A 16691-nucleotide genomic window follows, 5' to 3' on the forward strand; every position below is an offset into this window, starting at 1 on the left:
TAGAAATTGTTTTTTTTCCCTAGAAGCTGCAGCCTCTTTGTGTATAAACCAGAATTAGGGAAGGGTAGACTGGCTTGCAGTCTGAGTGCGGCAAAGCAACAATGACTTTAGGGGGTAGCGGTGACCTTCTCAAGTTTCAATTGTATGGAGAACTCATGGCCCCTTTGTGGACTCTTTCTTACCCAGTAAAAGTTTGAATACTTAATAATCTGCCTGGCCTGCAGGATCCCCAGTGATTTGGTTAGTTACAGGGTCTGTACATCTAGGGTCTATCGGTACCTAGTTACAACCTACTCACCCTTAAAGGATCTGATAAAATTGCCTCTCCTAGGTATTCTCTGGAGGCCCTAGAACCCTGGGCCAGATAGAAGGGCTGGGCAGGAAAATTCTCATAATACCAGCCACCAGAGACATAATTTTCCAAGAATACCTTCTTCATTCCATTCCTCAGAAAGGTACACAAAATGGTGCCTGCATTCACCCAAACATTTGCTCTTCCTCAGGGTAGGAAGGATGATACACCCTGAGCCTGGCCTCCTGGGGCAAACACCTGGTGACTTCTGGACTATCCCCACCCTTGGACTGAGATGATAAACTTATGATGAGCCAGGTACCTTTTGTTTCCCAGTGAGAAACAGTCTTTCTCAGATTGTCAGTAAATAGTACCCAACTTTGGCAACAACTGAATGACGGAGGGGAGGGCGGGGAGGGCAGCAGAATGTGGTCTAGTCTAGCGGCTCCGCAGGAGACTCCGTGTCAGCAGTCCTGGTCTTAGTACAGCAGCCTCTCTGACTCACTGTGGGCACATCACATTGTGTTTACCGGATGGTATTTGGATCCGAAATGTGACTGTGGCTCACTCAGCTGAGTGTCTTGTACATGAGTTGTTAATGAAGCACTTTAACAGCAAACCCAGGGCTTAAAATATTGTGCACACAGCAGGTGAGTAACTAGCCTTTAAAGAAGATTATCAGGGACGCCCTCGGTGGCTCAGTCGACTGAGCGTCAGACTTCGGCTCAGGTCATGAACTCACGGTCTGTGAGCCCCGCGTGCGTGTGTGTGCGCTCGCTCTCTCTCTCTCTCTCTCTCAAAAATAATAACTAAACATTAAAAAGAAGAAGAAGAAAGCTATCAGAGACCTGTCAACTGTGAGGAAAATGGATTCACAGTGGGACCGGGTGGGAGACATTCCTCTAAATCAGTTACCGTGAGCTCCACAAGTAGAAAAAACACTTGGAAGTGGATTGTGAGGTCTCCTGGATTCACCGAGAGTCTCCTGGAGGCCTTGGAGACGCTCCTCACCCTGGAGGGGAATGATTTCCCTCTTCAGGGCTGTGTCGGTCTGGGTCCTCCAAGAAGAAGATGCTAAGTGTGGATTAGCTGGGGAGGAGTTGTGATGGCTGTGAAGGATAAGGGGGAGAGAGCTGGAGTAGCTGGGGCCCCGGTCACCATACCCGTTAGGCACAGTAGTCACTGTGCCTAGGAGCCGGGGACATTTTTAGGGATCCATGAGAATGTTTTCACTGTATTTATTCTAAAATCAGAAGAGAAAAAATGAATGTGATAGCAACAAATATAATAATAAATCTGCCTAAATTGTGTTCATCTTTATACCAATGCAGTCATAAAATATAATGTGTAATATTTTTTAAGTTTATTTTTTTTATTTGGGGGGGAGGCAGAGAGAGAGAGAAAGAGAGGCCCCTACAATGAAGTCCCAGGGAAACAAAGTGTTAGGTCTCTCCTCCTTCCAGGCCTGCACCCCTATGCTGGCCTATATCATGGAAGGGGATTCTGTTTCATTAGAAGACCTGTTTCAAAGAGCATGAAATATTTCCTCTCTGCCTTTGACACAAGAGTCAGTGAGCAAAGGTGTGTTACAGAGACTAGCTGGTCACATGTGCTCTCTATGAGTAAAGTATTCTAGCTGAGGCTGGCTGGCCCCCCACAGCGCTGCAGGGGGCACTGGGGCTTAGGATGGGGGGCCATGGCCTTCCTTCCGGTTCAGACATTTCTCTGATTCTGTTTAGTCTGACATTCTGATTCTTCCTTTAAAATCCCTTCCCAGGGGTGCCTAGGTGGCTCAGTCGGTTAAGTGTCCGACTCTTGATTTCGGCTCAGGTGATGATCTTGGTTCATGGGTTCGAGCCCCAAGTCGGATTCTGTGCTGACGACGCAGAGCCTGATTGGGATTCTCTCTCTCCCTCTCTCTGTGCCCCCCCAACTCGCACTAGCTCGTTCACTCTCTCCCTCAAAATAAACTCTAAAATTAAATTAAATTAAATTAAATTAAATTAAATTAAATTAAATTAAAATACAATAAAATAAAATAAAATAAAATCACATCCCAGAGTCAGCAAAGTGGGAGCCCATCAGCTGTTTCCAGCCCGCAGATATGTTTATTTGGCATGTACAAAGTTTAAAAAATTGTGGCGGTGGATGTTATGGGTTGAATTGTATTTCCTCAAAACCATATGGTGAAGTCCTAAGTCCCAGCACTTCAGAGTGTGACCTTATTTGGCAGCGGGGTTGCTGCAGATATAATTAGTTAAGATGAGGTCATACTGAAGTAGGTCCCTAATCCAGCATGACTGGTGTCTTCATAAAAGTGAGGGGGAGGCAGACAGAGAGAGAGACCTGGACAAAGGGAGAACACCACATGACTATGAAGGCAGAGATCTATCAGCCAAGGAAGGCCAAAGATTGCCAGTCAACCACCCAACGCTGGGGCAGAGGCGTGGAACAGATTCTCCACGGCCCTGGGAAGGAGCCAGTCCTGCCCACACCTTCATCTGAGACTTCTCGCCTCCAGAGCTGGGAAAAACATATATATTTCCATTGTTTAAGCCACCCGATTTGTGCCACTGTATTATAGCAACACTAGCAAACTAATACTGGGGTATCATTTTCAGATGGATAGATTTTCTATGAACATTTAGACTCTGAGCTTCAGTGGGAAAAGCCTGAGGCCCCAGCCTGGATGTCGGGGCATCAGCTGGTAGCAAAGGGAAGGATGCAGTCAGTCCTGGGACCAGAGAACACAGGCCCTTGCGAGGGGCCGCCACTCCTTACACCAGGGGCTCGCTGCAGCGCGAGAATATGGGCTCAGCGCTATCAGATTTTCTGATGTATTTCTAGAGGAGCTTGATTTCTGTTTCTCATTGCTGATGAGACAGGATTTCAAATGTTGGCAACTAATTGATCACTCTGTTTTCTCCCTGACCCGCTCCACTTCAGTTTGCATACTTGATCTGGCTGGTCCCTCCGGTCATCTGAGTTTGTGATCGCCATTTGTTCAGAGTTGCACGGCCTGGCAAGATGCCGAGAGAAATTCTAGTTCAACAAGGGAGATGATTCAGGGGGTTGAGCAATTTGCTGCCGGGAGAAAGCAAGCCCTGATGTATCCACCTGTCCCCTCTGCCCTGTTGAGTGAGAAGCTTTCTGAGGCTGGATCTGTGCTTTGAATAATCATTTGTTGGGGGCCTGTTGCACACCGGGTGGTGGTCTAGAAGCAAAGCAAGTATCCGGCGTATGATGGTATATATTCTTCCTAATCCCCTTATTGCTGAGGATGAAAGGAAGTATTGTTAATAGTCACCATGTACTAAAAGAAAGATATTAAGCTGTAATTGTTCTGAACTCATAAATACAAAAGGTCATTCTGTTGAAGCTACCTTGCATTGCCCTCCTCCATCACTGCAGCTTAAATCGCTAATAATAACAACCACCCTTTACACAAAACAGACAATGGGGAAGGCATGGTACCAGAATCATTAATGACATTCCTTTCGTTATAATTGTGTTAGGCAATTACAACGTGCCAGCCCATAGTAAGCACTTCACGAACATAATCTCGTTTAATGCTCATATCAGCCCTGGGAGGGGAGTATGTGGTTCTCACTGTAGAGATCAGGACACTGAAGCCCAGAGACGTTTAGTAACTTGCATGAGGTCCCAGCAGGACTCAACCTCAGGTCTCTTCAGGGCCAGATCCAGGCTCCCCACCCCTCCTCCCCTTCTGCTTCCCGGTTTCTCTGTTTCACAAAATACCTCTGAGGGAGGTCAGCCTCCGGGCCCAGAGTCCCCCAAGGCCTCGCCGAGAGTGGTGTCCCAAGCCCCACCACCCGAATCCCATCCCTGTCTACATGTTCTGTTAGGCACAATTTGTAATCTCGTCTGAAGTCAAAATCTTAGTTTCTCTCCAAAGAGACTCCATGACATTTTGTGTATATTGTAAAAATGTACAGGAGGGGCCCCCTGTGCCCCTGAAGGAACAGATGGTATGCCTGGCATGTTCTTAGAAATCTGGGAACTCAACAGAAAGCCTGGGGGGGGGGGGGGGCTCCCGGGGTAATGTTCTGTTTCTTTCCACAGCTGTGTTCAGCTCCTGAACATTCCAGCACTTTGCAGCTGACGCTTCTACCTTTTATGTGTGTATTTCACTTCAACCGAAAGTGAGGCAGAGAGACAGGGTGGGTGTTGTCCCGTCCTTGGCAGAGCACGTGGAGCTCCTCGCGCTCCCCCTGCCCCCACCCCCTCCCCAGCCGCCACACCCACCCGCTCTCGGCCATACTTCTCGCGGCCAGAATCATCTCGCGTCCTCTGAACCCCCCCCCCCCCCCCCCCCCCCGCCCCGCCAGGCCTGTCTTAACGCAGTGTGTCGTCTGTGTGGTTTTCAGGCCACTACATGTACGTGGACTCGGTTTACGTCAAGCACTTCCAGGAGGTGGCGCAACTCATCTCCCCGATGACCACGGCCCCCATGTCCGGCTGCCTGTCGTTTTATTACCAACTCCAGCAGGGGAATGACAATATCTTCTCCCTCTACACTCGGGATGGGGCTGGCCTTTACGAGGAAATCTGGAAAATGGACAAGCCAGGGAATGGTGTGTGGAATCTTGCTGAGGTGGAGTTCAGCGCGCCGTACCCCATGGAGGTAGGTCCGCCGGGTGTGTCCAGGTGGGCCCTGGCGGCGCTGCTCTGCGCAGGCGCACAAGCCTGGCGATCGGGCGACACCACCGGCCACGTTCGTCCGTTCTTCTCCGTGCGTGTCCGTCTACCTTTTCCCTTCTTTAGCCCCCTCTGCTTTCCCCTTACTTTTCCCTCTTCCTCTCTCTCCTCTCTTCCCTCTTCCTCCGTCTTCCTGCTTGGTCATCTTCACTTTCTACCAAGACTCTTCTTAAGGACAGATAGAGAAAAAGCCAGTCAATCAACTCCATTTCTTGAGCCCACTTCCCCTCGGAACCTCGCTCTGTGGTCTTGGTGAGTTCCAAAGAGATGAACGTCCTCTGAGTGAAACCCACTCTTAACTTTCCATTCCTGTGAGCAGGCAGGAAGCTTCCCCTTACTTGAGTGAAGAGTCTTGAGAGAGAGAGAAGCCAACTTATTTTCTTCCTTCCTCCTTGATGGTATAAGTAATGTCATCAAAATTAGAAATAGATTTATGATCGTGGCCCCAATTTGAAACAAGCCTTGGTACTTTAGTTTTAAAACTTTTGTAGCTGCACGAGTGATAAATATCCAATGCAGAAGAATTAGAAACTTCAGGAAAGCAAAACCAAAACCCCCCAGGCTAACCCTACAAGGATGAGAACACTAACATTCTGGTGTTCGTCCTTGCAGACCTTCTTTTGAAGCACATACATTATTTATATTTATGTATGTGTTCCGGTACTTGAAACACTCCAGAGGAGATAGGATTATCCCCAAATTATAGATAAGGAAGGAGAAAAGAGAGAGTCCGAACAGTCTGATATTTTTTATCTGGGTCACACAGCTGGTGAGTGCCAGGCACTTAGGAAACTTCTGGACTGAAATCTGACCTAGAGCTGAAGGCAGAGGCCCAGCCCTGTCTGAGGACCCCTACCACCCCCCCCCCACCCCCACCCCCACCCCTGCCGCCCCAGGGCTTCTAGAATCAGTGGGTGCAACGCTGTGGTTCCAGATTTGGAGCTGTACCTAGAGTCTTAGTTACCACAGGTTTGTTAATATCCCCTTCCGAGCTTTGTGCTTTTTGTAGTATCTTTCCTAGTCCCCTTTAAAGTGCAGAAGAAGTATATTATTCCCTGCATGCTTTTTAGTGGTGCCATCTGCTCACCTGATGTGGAGCTTCAGAGACTGGAGCTTGGGACTGGACTGGTTTGTGACATGTTCTAGCTACTGAAGACATGCCTGCCATGCCCCTTACCCCCTTCAGATCCTCTCCTGTCCCCCCACACAGCTCCAGAGAGAACACACTGCCTTTTGCAGGACGTGTGCTATTTCCTATCCCAAAGTCGGATGAAGCCTTGATCCGCTCTTGCAGCCCAGTGGAAAATTTTCTGAGTTTGAGTTACAAAGAGGAAAAGAAATGCACATACTGTTTCAGAAATTTTTCCTTCTGTTGAAGTCAAATGAGTCACACGCGCAGTGACGACCGTTTCTTTGCAAACTCCTTCCATCCAACCATAAACTCCCTGGGCGGCATTTGTGTGAGTGAGACTGCTGGATTTTCTTTTCCGTCAGTGCTTGAAAAGTCACAATTCTGGACACTACTGCACTTTAGTTTGTACCCTTTTGGTTCACAGGTGCGTGATTTTGCTCCAGCAGGTCTGACTCATGCTGCTACTGTTTGCTCTTGGTAATTGCCAGCAAAAGAGACTCACTCTGCAGAAATCAGTGAATTTAATGTCGCTGTCTTCTCAAACGGATCTTAGAAAGGAAAACAAGCGCCCGAGACCCCCTTTCTGAACAAGAGAGAATGCATCGGCACATGGGCTATGATTCGCAAATTCTGATCAGAAATATTCTCCCTCCACCAGTAAGATCAAGCTCTGTCGTTCACTTTATCAGCGAGCACCCTGAAAATGAAATGTCATGGACCTGGGCTGTGTGTGTGGACTCCATTGCCCCTTGCCACTGATCCACATCTGTCCTCTTCTTGTTCTCGGCCTTCCCTCGACCTTTGCCAGCGACAGGCTTCCAAGGCCCCTCTTAGATTGTGCAGAATCCAGGTGTCTGTAGGACCATTGTCGTTAAGCTGAACACGACCATCGTGTCCACATTCTTTCTTTCCAAACTGGAGAAACTCACACCTGGTGGAGGGAAGGAACCTGTTTGAGCTAATTAGTGGCTAATGAGGCTCAAACCTGAATATGAGTTCAAGAGGGGGTCGGTCAACCTGGAGAAATAGACATGAATTAAGTACAGAGCTCTATATGCACCTGACTGCATACGAGGGGCCTTATACACCTTATCTCATTTAATCTCAGTAGTGCTATAAGGTAGCAGGTATTATGTCTATTTTATAAATGACAGAAGAAAGCCCTTGAAAGAGTTAGCAACGTATTCAAGGTCACCCAGCTAATAAGTGACAGAAATGGGATTTGAACTCTGGTCTGTCTGCCTCCGAGACACTCTTCTCTTTAGAACAGGTTGAGAACTAAGAAGCCTAGGGGTCAAATCTAGCCCACAACGATTTGCTTGGCCGCTAGAGTGGTGTCTGTTTGCCTGTTTGAATTCATTGCCAACATTGAAAAAATCCAAAGATTTCAAATAAAAATCTGGAGATCCAGATCTCCTTGACAGTTTGGTAGGTCCGGACACTTCAGGCAGGACTCCCACAGGTCAGCAGTGAGTAGCAGATCCCCACCCACCCCCTCAGACCCGGCTTGCATTCTCCCGGATGCGTTCTGCACCCTTTCCTCCTGCGTCTCACTAAGCTCACGTCATGTATTTCTGTTACCTGCCTGGTCCTGAAGGCATTGGAATTTCAAGCCCTGCAAACCCTGCATCTTCTCACGTTAATTCACCGGAGTGGACCACACCCTGGGGCAGTTTCCCCCGCAGTGCTCGCCACACCTGATCCCCATGGTCACAGGCAGAAGGTAGTCGACTGACCTCAGAGTGGAAGTCGGCGGCAGAAAAGGGAGGAAAATGGAAGGGTTCGACCCATTAACAACCTCATGTTCTCTCTAACCACTTGGGGAACGTGCCTGGACATGCTGAAATGCTAACGTCCATACGTAGAATTTGGGGCCTGGGCCACCTGGGTGGCTCAGTCGGTTGAGCATCTGACTCTTGGTCTCTGCTCAGGCTCATGATCCCAGGGTCATGGGACTGAGCCCCACATTGGGCTCTGCACTAAGCATGAAACCTGCTTCAGATTCTGCCTCTCCCTCTGCCCCTCCCGCACTCATGTGCGTTCATGCGCGCACGCTCTCTCTCTCAAATAAAATTTTAAAAAATAAAATAGAATTTGGGGCCTGATTTTGCCTTAGCTGACAGGTAATCATCTCTGATTCTGCATCTTTGTCCAGAACCCTCACACAGAGTTGCATGTGTGAAAAGGGAAAGGGCCCTGGAGGGGCTTAGTTCTGTGGGAAGGGCATTGGGAGAACCGAGCCAGCCTTCTGCGAGTAGCCTGTTGTTTCTTTAACTGAAGGTCATAATACAAATCGTCAATTCAGTAGTTCTATCAGAGACTGATATACACTCAAGGGAGGGGGACAAGTCCCCCAATAAAATACAACTTAGGGTTTAGGATTCCCTCTCCCTAAGAGAAACTAGCGATCAAGACAGCAGCTGCCTCAGATTTAGGAACATGATTCCTCAGTACTTATAACTTGCCATCACCTGGCTTGATTGACACATCATTTTAAATCACAGTTAAGAGCTCTGAAGCCTACCAGAAAATATGTAAACCTGTAATAATACGTCCTTTTTCTCTGCAGGTTATTTTTGAAGTTGCTTTCAATGGTCCTAAAGGAGGGTATGTTGCCCTGGATGATATTTCTTTCTCTCCTGTTCACTGCCAAAATCAGACAGGTAAGCATTCTCTTTTTCTTCCTCTTTACATATGGAATTTTCCTGATAGACACCTGTGGTCAGGACTTGAATTAATTCTAATTTCCTCACCTCTCCTGTGATCTCCTCCTTTAAAAAATTACTTAACTGAATAGTCATTTTTCTGCTACATTACTCTTTTCTCCCCCACCTCGCAGTGTGAATTTAATTTTTCTGAACCTACAGGGCAGTTGTCAGGTGTTAAGGAACTTTCATCGTCCCTACCTACTAGGTAATGAAAATCAAAGAATACAAACACATTTCCTCCCCATCTTTCTCTTTAAAGGATAGCTTAGATCCATATACAGGTGGCCAAGTAGGTGGAAAAAACTCTCAAACTCTACGGAGTAGAATTATAAAAATCCTTCCCAATTTTATGTATCCAAAACCTATAAATGTCTTCACGTTTAAAGATGTTGGTGTTGGATACAGTTAGCTTTGGGCTAAATGTTACCTACTTAATTTAACTTCTCTTTCTAAGTAAGTCTGCACAGTCTTTTACGGTGGCCAGTTTTATAATTTCCATAAACTTGGTGTTTTGAAAAGAGAGGGAATTCTTACTTTCTGGGGAACGAGGTAAACAAATCGATTCAAAGTAAGTTAGAAAATGCCCTAGAGTGAGAAGGACAACACTGTATTCATGCTGGCCCAGATAAATGCAGGGGACCTTACCTTTTAGGGAATTTTTTTTTTTGAGAGACCCCAGGGAGATAGCGGTTGTCCCATGTTATTAATGAGCCTTCCTTCTGAGTTTAGAAGCATGAGAAGTACATTTTTGAACATGGCCTTTGTAGTCTGACTTTCACTAAAGATAAAAGTTGGTGTCTGATTGCATATGGTCTCAGATATATTCTACCAGCAAGGCGACTGAGAAAGATAATATTTTCTACTTGAGCTGAAGTGTTATTCCAGAATTAGAGAGAAACACTCTAATGTGCTAAAACCAAATGCTATTTTTTTTTTTTACTAACTCTAATTTTTAAAAAGTGGGGGGAAGCTAGCGAAACAGATTGAACTAGACAGGGTTTACATATTTACATACTTTCATTAAAATGATTGAATACAAACTGTAATCAAAGATTTTTAAGAGTCTTTAAAATCGGACAGAACAGACACCAACATTGTTTTACTTCTCCAAATCTGACTGTTCCCTAATCTCATCAGCTAATATTTCAGTGATGTTAATAGTAGTTTCATAACCTCTTGCCATTACTTTTAGAAAGTTTCCTTTTTGTCATCAGGCATTTACATTGAACTTTTATATTTCCAAGTTATACATATGGAAAAGAGGTTTTTATTCAATACCTGCATGGAGTAGAGGTTGGGATGAAGAGGCGGGGGGGGGGGGGGGGGGAGGTAACAGTATCTATTGAGCCATCTTAGAAGTAATATTTGGAAATGCTTTCCCTTTTAAAAAAAATACAGAATTGGGGTGCCTGGGTGGCTCAGTTGGTTAAGCATTCAACCTTGGCTCAGGTCACGGTCTCACAGTTGGTAAGTTCAAGCCCCGTGTTGGGCTCTGTGCTGACAGCTTGGAGCCTGGAGCCTGCTTGGGATTCTGGGTCTCCCTCTGTCTCTGCCCCTCCCCAGCTCATGCTCTGCCTCTCTCAAAAATAAACATTAAAAAAAATTTTTTTTTTAAACATACAGAATCTATGTGAACCCTTTCCCACTGACTGGTGAAAAGAAAGATTTCAGCAAAATAAGGACTATTTGTTAAAAGCACCTGTGGCCCCTCAGTCTCTAAGATTCAGCCCACATAAAGACTCCTCCTCCATAGGGACCACAGGCGACTCACATTTTCATGTAATTAGGTTAGCCAAGGCTCCGTTAGGTCTTGAGAACTTCCCAACGTAGCGACTTTCTTTAAAATGGTTTCACTGCATGATTGCAGTGTTATGCTACAGAGCCAGGACTTTGGATTCACGTCCCTACTCTGCCGCTTACAAACCGTGTGACTTTGGGCAGGTTGATTCACCTCTCTGTCTGCTTAACCTCCGTTTCCACATGTATAGGGCAAGGGTAGAAGAATCTGTTTCACACCATTGGGAAGATGAGAGGTTAATGTCCGTGAAGGCCTGGGCAGAGTATGGCACACAGAAAATGCTTGGCCTTGAGGCTTCATGTTATTTATTGAGTTTTCACAATACTCCCATCCACTCCCTGGGGAACAAAGGAGCCAGATTGAAACTAGAGAACCAGCAAAGGGCACCAGCTTGGTGAATGGGTGAGCTGGAGCCTGCTTTATGCCTTTCATTCAGCAGCTGTGGGCCAGATTCTGAGTCTTACAAGCTGAGCCCTCCAGTTTCCATACTTCATCTTACATTTCACAAATAGTTTATGCCCTTCTGTTTTATAACAGGTGCCAACATTTTTTTCCTTATCTCGGTTAGCTCCAGACTAGCTTTTCCCAGCTGGATCTAGCATTTTCTTCCCCCGTTCTCCCTGAGTAGGCTGAGACAGGAATTATTTCAACATATGAAGCATCTCATTCCCACCATCTGGTTGGGCTTAGAGTTAATCCAGTCTCCCAGACCCAGGACCCATCACAGTGCTGTAGGTGTTAAACACCAGAGTCATGTAGCTCCACAAATATTCCCCCAGGATGCTGCCAGAGGACAGTGACAACTCCCCATGCCCCCTAGTTGAGTTAGGGCACTTGCCTTCCAAGCCTTTTCCACCCACAACCTCCCCATCCACCATCATGTTTGGCCTAGCATCTAGAAGGTAGGAATCAGCTCTCCTTTTAGGCTGTAAATCCTTGAATGGCCAACAGGTGATTTCATCCACTCCTAGGGATCCCGGCTCAGTGCCCAACCCCAAACTAAGAGCTCCCTCTCCTCTGCCTTACACACACCCAATCTCCTCCCTGGGCTAGGGTCCACCCATCTGGCTCCGGGACTGGAAGGGTCCTGACACTCATGGATGTACCCTTCAAAGGATTTCTGCTTGGCCCATTCACCAACATCACACTGCTCACTTGATGTCTGATTGGAAACCTGGCTCCGGTGGTTGCCTTGGTTACAGCTGCAGTTGCCTTAGCTCAGACCTCAAGCATCTCCACAGCCTGGTCAGTGGCCCAGCCCCTACTCCCTCGAGACTCCTCAGCCTGGCGCCAGGTCTCGCTCACTCTGTCTCCAAGCCAGCTCTGAGCTGTCTCCGCCTACTTTTGGGCTGGCTCCTGCTAAAATAAAGCTGCTGTGCAAGTGTAGCAGCCTACAGACCACGCTGCACCCCAGATCTCTCTAGCACTGCAGGGGCTGATGATTAAAAGGCTGCTGATGAGCTTTTAGAGGTCTGGGGCTGATACTGAGTCTATCTCCATGAACTTCATGGGGCAGGGGAAAGGATGAGACATGCTACCAATGACTTCTCCTTCCACCTGATTAGAGCATCTTCAAAGCCTTTCATTTCTAAAAAGTGCAAATGTCATAAAGCAAGTAATAAACTAAATCTTACATCATGATGCTTTTTGGTACCTTGTTCAAGGGACTTCCTTCCTTCCCTTCTTCCTTCCTTCCCTTCCTCCTTCCTTCCTTCCCTCCTTCCTTCCTTCCCTCCTTCCTTCCCTTCTTCCTTCCTTCCCTTCCTCCTTCCTTCCTTCCCTCCTTCCTTCCCTTCTTCTTTCCTTCCCTTCCTCCTTCCTTCCTTCCTTCCTTCCTTCCTTCTTCCTTCCTTCCTTCCCTCCTTCCTTCCCTTCTTCTTTCCTTCCCTTCCTCTTCCTTCCTTCCTTCCTTCCTTCCTTCCTTCCTTCCTTCCTTCCCTCCCTCCTTCCTTCCTTTTTCTTTCTTTCTTTCTTTCTTTCTTTCTTTCTTTCTTTCTTTCTTTCTTTCTTTCTTCCTCTCTGGTCAACTGATGTTCAAGGGCTTCCAACTGCCTGTGATTCCTCCCTATACTTCAAATAGGTCATTAATGTTCAACTGTGATGGCCACTCAGCCCATATGCTCTGAAACAAGCCTTAAGCAAAGGCTTTCCATCCACCCCAGATTCTGGTGAGCTCATTTGGGGTCACAAACAGGCCCTCTGGCCCTGTCTTCAGGAATTAGATACTGTCTCATAGCAGAAGAAACATTCTGGGTGAAAAAGATTTAGGCTTTCAGTTATGCTTTTGAGATTTTCTTTTTATCAGACCTTCTCAGGACCCCAGACAAATCCATTTCTAGGACTAGGTATTTAACAAGGGAATATAATCACATTCTCAGAAAAATCTTTTCTGCGTGACTCAGTGTCACCATGGAGTGAACTGACCCATGCTTACTTTTAAGTTTTAATACCACCTCTTGCCTCTCATGCCCACCTAATAAATGGGTTATGATTCTCCTGTGGTTGCCCAGGGGGATATTCCTTGGGATATATTCCTGATGAGTGATTTCCCTGACCTGCTGTTCTCTTTGTGTGTGGCTTTTGGGAGCACGACACCATTTTCCGAACTAGACGGGCATCTGTAGATTGTGCCTTTTCATCTACTTTTTCATTACCAGGTGGCGGAGGGGTAACTAACCAATATGGGGTCTCCCCTTGTCTCCAGTCTGCATGCGGGAGGGGCTGGTGTCAGAGGATCCTTGTCTGTGTGAACATCATACTCATTTTTCAAAGACTTTATTTTCATGGCTTAAAGATACTCCCAGATGCTCACAGAGCCAGGCCTAGCAATGTGTGGGCAGGCCCACCTGTCACAGAGCATTGAGAATGCCCTTTATTTCCTGATCTCCTCTCTGGCTCATCAGGATGCCTTCCTTGCACACTTGGCAGGGTGTGTCTCCTGAGATACCATTGGGATCCAATTATACAGGAATATTTTATTCCTAATCTTCTTTTTTTGTTTGTTTGTAATGTGGTTTTGGTCACTGACTTTTTTAATTTAGTGTTTTTAAAACTTTATTTTAGTAACATTTTAAACTCAGATAAAATTTGTAAGAATTGGGGTGCCTGGGTGGCTCAGTTACATGTCCAACTTTGGCTCAGGCCATGATCTCACAGTTTGTGCGTTCGAGCCCCACGTGGGGATCTGTGCTGACAGCTCGGAGCCTGGAGCCTGCTTCGGATTCTGTGTCTCCCTCTCTCTCTGCCCCTCCCCCACTCACACTCTGTCTCTCTCAAAAATAAACATTAAAAAAATTTTTTTTAATTTTCAAGAATACTATAAAGAACTCTCATGTACTCTTCACCCAGATCTACAAATTAACATTTTGCCACATTTGCTTTATTGACCATGTAAGAGTAAGTTGTAAACATTATGCCCCTTACCCTAATACTTCAGTGTGTAAGTTTTAAAACCCAGCACATTTTCCAGCATGCTATCAGATAATTATAAAGTTGAGGAAATTTGGGGTCACCTGGGTGGTTCAGTCAGTTAAGCCTCTGGCTCTTGACTTCAGCTCAGGTCATGGTCTCATGGTTCATGGGTTCAAGCCCCAAGTGTAAAGCCTGCTTGGGATTCTTTCTCCATCTCTCTCTGCCCCTCCCCTGCTTGTTCTCTCTCTCTCTCTCTCTCTCTCTCTCTCTCTCTCTCTCTCTCTCTCTCACAAATCAGTAAACATTAATAACAAGTTCAGGAAATTTGGCACTGATACAGTATTATCAACTAACCTATGATCCACATACTAATTTCACCACTTGTCCCAATGCTGTCTTTTTTTTTTTCTTGATGTTTGTTTATTTTTGAGGGGAGGGAGGGAGAGACAGAGAGAGAGAGAGAGAGAGAGAATGAGTGGGGGAGGGGCAGAGAGGGAGGGGGACAGAGGATCCAAAGCAGGCTCTGTGCTGACAGCAGCAAGCCCAATGCAAGGCTCAAACCCAAGAGCCACGAGATCATGACCTGAGCCGAAGTTGGACACTTAACCAACTGAGCCACCCAGGCACCTCCCATTTATATTTATATGCTATGTGTTTTCCTGGACCAAGATTGAATCTCGACACCCTTGTAGTATTTGGTTGTCATACATCTTTCATCCCCTTTAATCTGGGCTAAACTCTCTTGCTTTGGGAATTCAGGAATTGAGAATATAGTGAGTGTTTGTCCATAAACAGCTCCCTGTTGCATTAGGTCACTGCTCCCAGAATTCAAATGTTTCTCTAGAGGTAATTTCCTATTTATTCAAAACAGTGCCCTCTTTCTCTGGCCCTAAAAGTTTAGACCAGTATTATGTCAGCCTGCAGAACAGGATCACAGTTGGCTATGTTGAATGTGTCCCAAACTGTGGCAGTCACATCCCTTCTGGACTCGGATGATCTGAACAGTGAAATTTACAATCACTTGTTGCTGTACCAAGTTATTCACAAAAAAGCAGAAATCTTTTATGTTTCATTCCCTCCAGGCAATCTGAAATGAGGTGGTATTTATAGACCAGGGTAAATGATACCAGAATTCAGCAAAAGCCAAAATAATAGCAGTATGGGTGATGAAATTGGTGTGATTTTTTGAACCTCATGATTTATACTGAGCGATGATTTTCTTCAAGCAGATCAGCTCCTATGACTAATATCAATTATCAACAGACAGCAGCTGTGCTGGTGACACAGAATGATCAACAAAGGAAAATCATTACTGGAAAATATAATTTCTAAAATACCTGTCTTGGAGAAAAATTAAGAATTCCTTAAAATCTTTATCTTTTTCTTTCTCTTTAATTTTCTACGAATGAATTTTGAATTGTGAAGAACTATGTGAATAATTGTTCCCAGTCTTTACATTATGAAAGGAAATGTCTTTTGAAGTGTGGTACTTCTTTATTTTTTATAGAGAGTGTGAACAGAGCTCCTTCTCTCCATCCCTTTAGGGAGGAAAAGAACAATTTTCCTGCCATGCTGAGATGTTAGCTTGATGCTAACCTGCCAGCATGCCATTAGGGTAAAAATATTTTTGTGTGTTTTATGTATTCCGTCTCCCCTGGCACGAATATGTATGTATTTGTCAACCCGTTGATGTAGTCCCTTGAGACCCTTAAGTCTGGCTCTTTAACTTTGGTTCTCCTTTGTTCAGAACTTCCTTTCAGTGCCATGGAAGCCAGCTGCGATTTCGAGGAAGATCTCTGCAACTTTTATCAAGACAAAGAAGGTCCAGGCTGGACCCGGGTGAAAGTAAAACCAAACATGTATCGGGCCGGAGACCACACATCAGGCATCGGTAAATTGGGGGTCTGTGGCCACCGGGAGCCGGGGGTGGGAGTGCTCCAGCTGCCAATCTTACTCCACACCCATCAACATGGCAACTTAAACAAAAAAGGGCAGCTGTGAAAAAACAAATGCGATGGGCAATCTTGTGTTTGGCCTCTTTTTAAAACTTAGAATTCGATTTGCCAGTTGCTTAAATAGTCAAACCTTTGGACATTATCTTGCTCTTCCCCTCAGGTGGAGAAGTACTTTTGTCTTTTTTTTTAAGTGTATTTATTTATTTTGAGTAAAAGAAAGAGAGAGACAGAGTGGGAGCAGGAGCAGGGTAAAGGCAGAGACAAGTAGAGACAGAGAATCTGAAGCAGACTCCTTGCTGTCGGCGCAGAGCCCGATGGAGGGCTCTGTCCCACAAACCGAGAAATCATGACCTGAGCTGAAATCAAAAGTTAGAGGCTTAACTGAACTGAGTCACTCAGGCGCCCCTATGGAGAAGTACCTTTAAAAAGCTATTAAAAAAAAAAAAAAAAAAGCTATTAGATTACAACTATATGAAACATCCAGAATAGGCCGATTCATAGAGACAGAAAGCACATTAGTGGTGTCCGGGGGCTGGGGACGGGGGATGGGAAGTTCCTGTTTAATGGGTATAGAGTTTCCTTCTGGGTGATGAAAATGTACTGGAATTAAGCAGTGGTGGTGGTTGCCCAGCATTGGTGAATGTACTAAATGCCGCTGAACTGTAGGTTTTAAAAT

The 16691-nt window shown here is 45.8% G+C and overlaps 1 protein-coding gene across 8 annotated transcripts in view; it reads left to right on the forward strand.

Moving 5' to 3' along the window:
- Positions 1-16691, forward strand: part of MAMDC2 (MAM domain containing 2) — a 403751-nt gene that overhangs the window by 331949 nt on the left and 55111 nt on the right. For all 8 annotated transcript variants that reach the window (XM_045468454.1, XM_045468452.1, XM_045468451.1 and 5 more), the window contains 3 exons: positions 4681-4937; positions 8713-8806; positions 15808-15951. In XM_045468454.1, coding sequence (XP_045324410.1) covers positions 4681-4937; positions 8713-8806; positions 15808-15951 — 495 coding nt within the window. The remainder of the gene's footprint in view (positions 1-4680; positions 4938-8712; positions 8807-15807; positions 15952-16691) is intronic.

Source organism: Leopardus geoffroyi, chromosome D4 (assembly GCF_018350155.1).
Source record: "Leopardus geoffroyi isolate Oge1 chromosome D4, O.geoffroyi_Oge1_pat1.0, whole genome shotgun sequence".
Lineage (NCBI taxonomy): Eukaryota > Metazoa > Chordata > Mammalia > Carnivora > Felidae > Leopardus > Leopardus geoffroyi.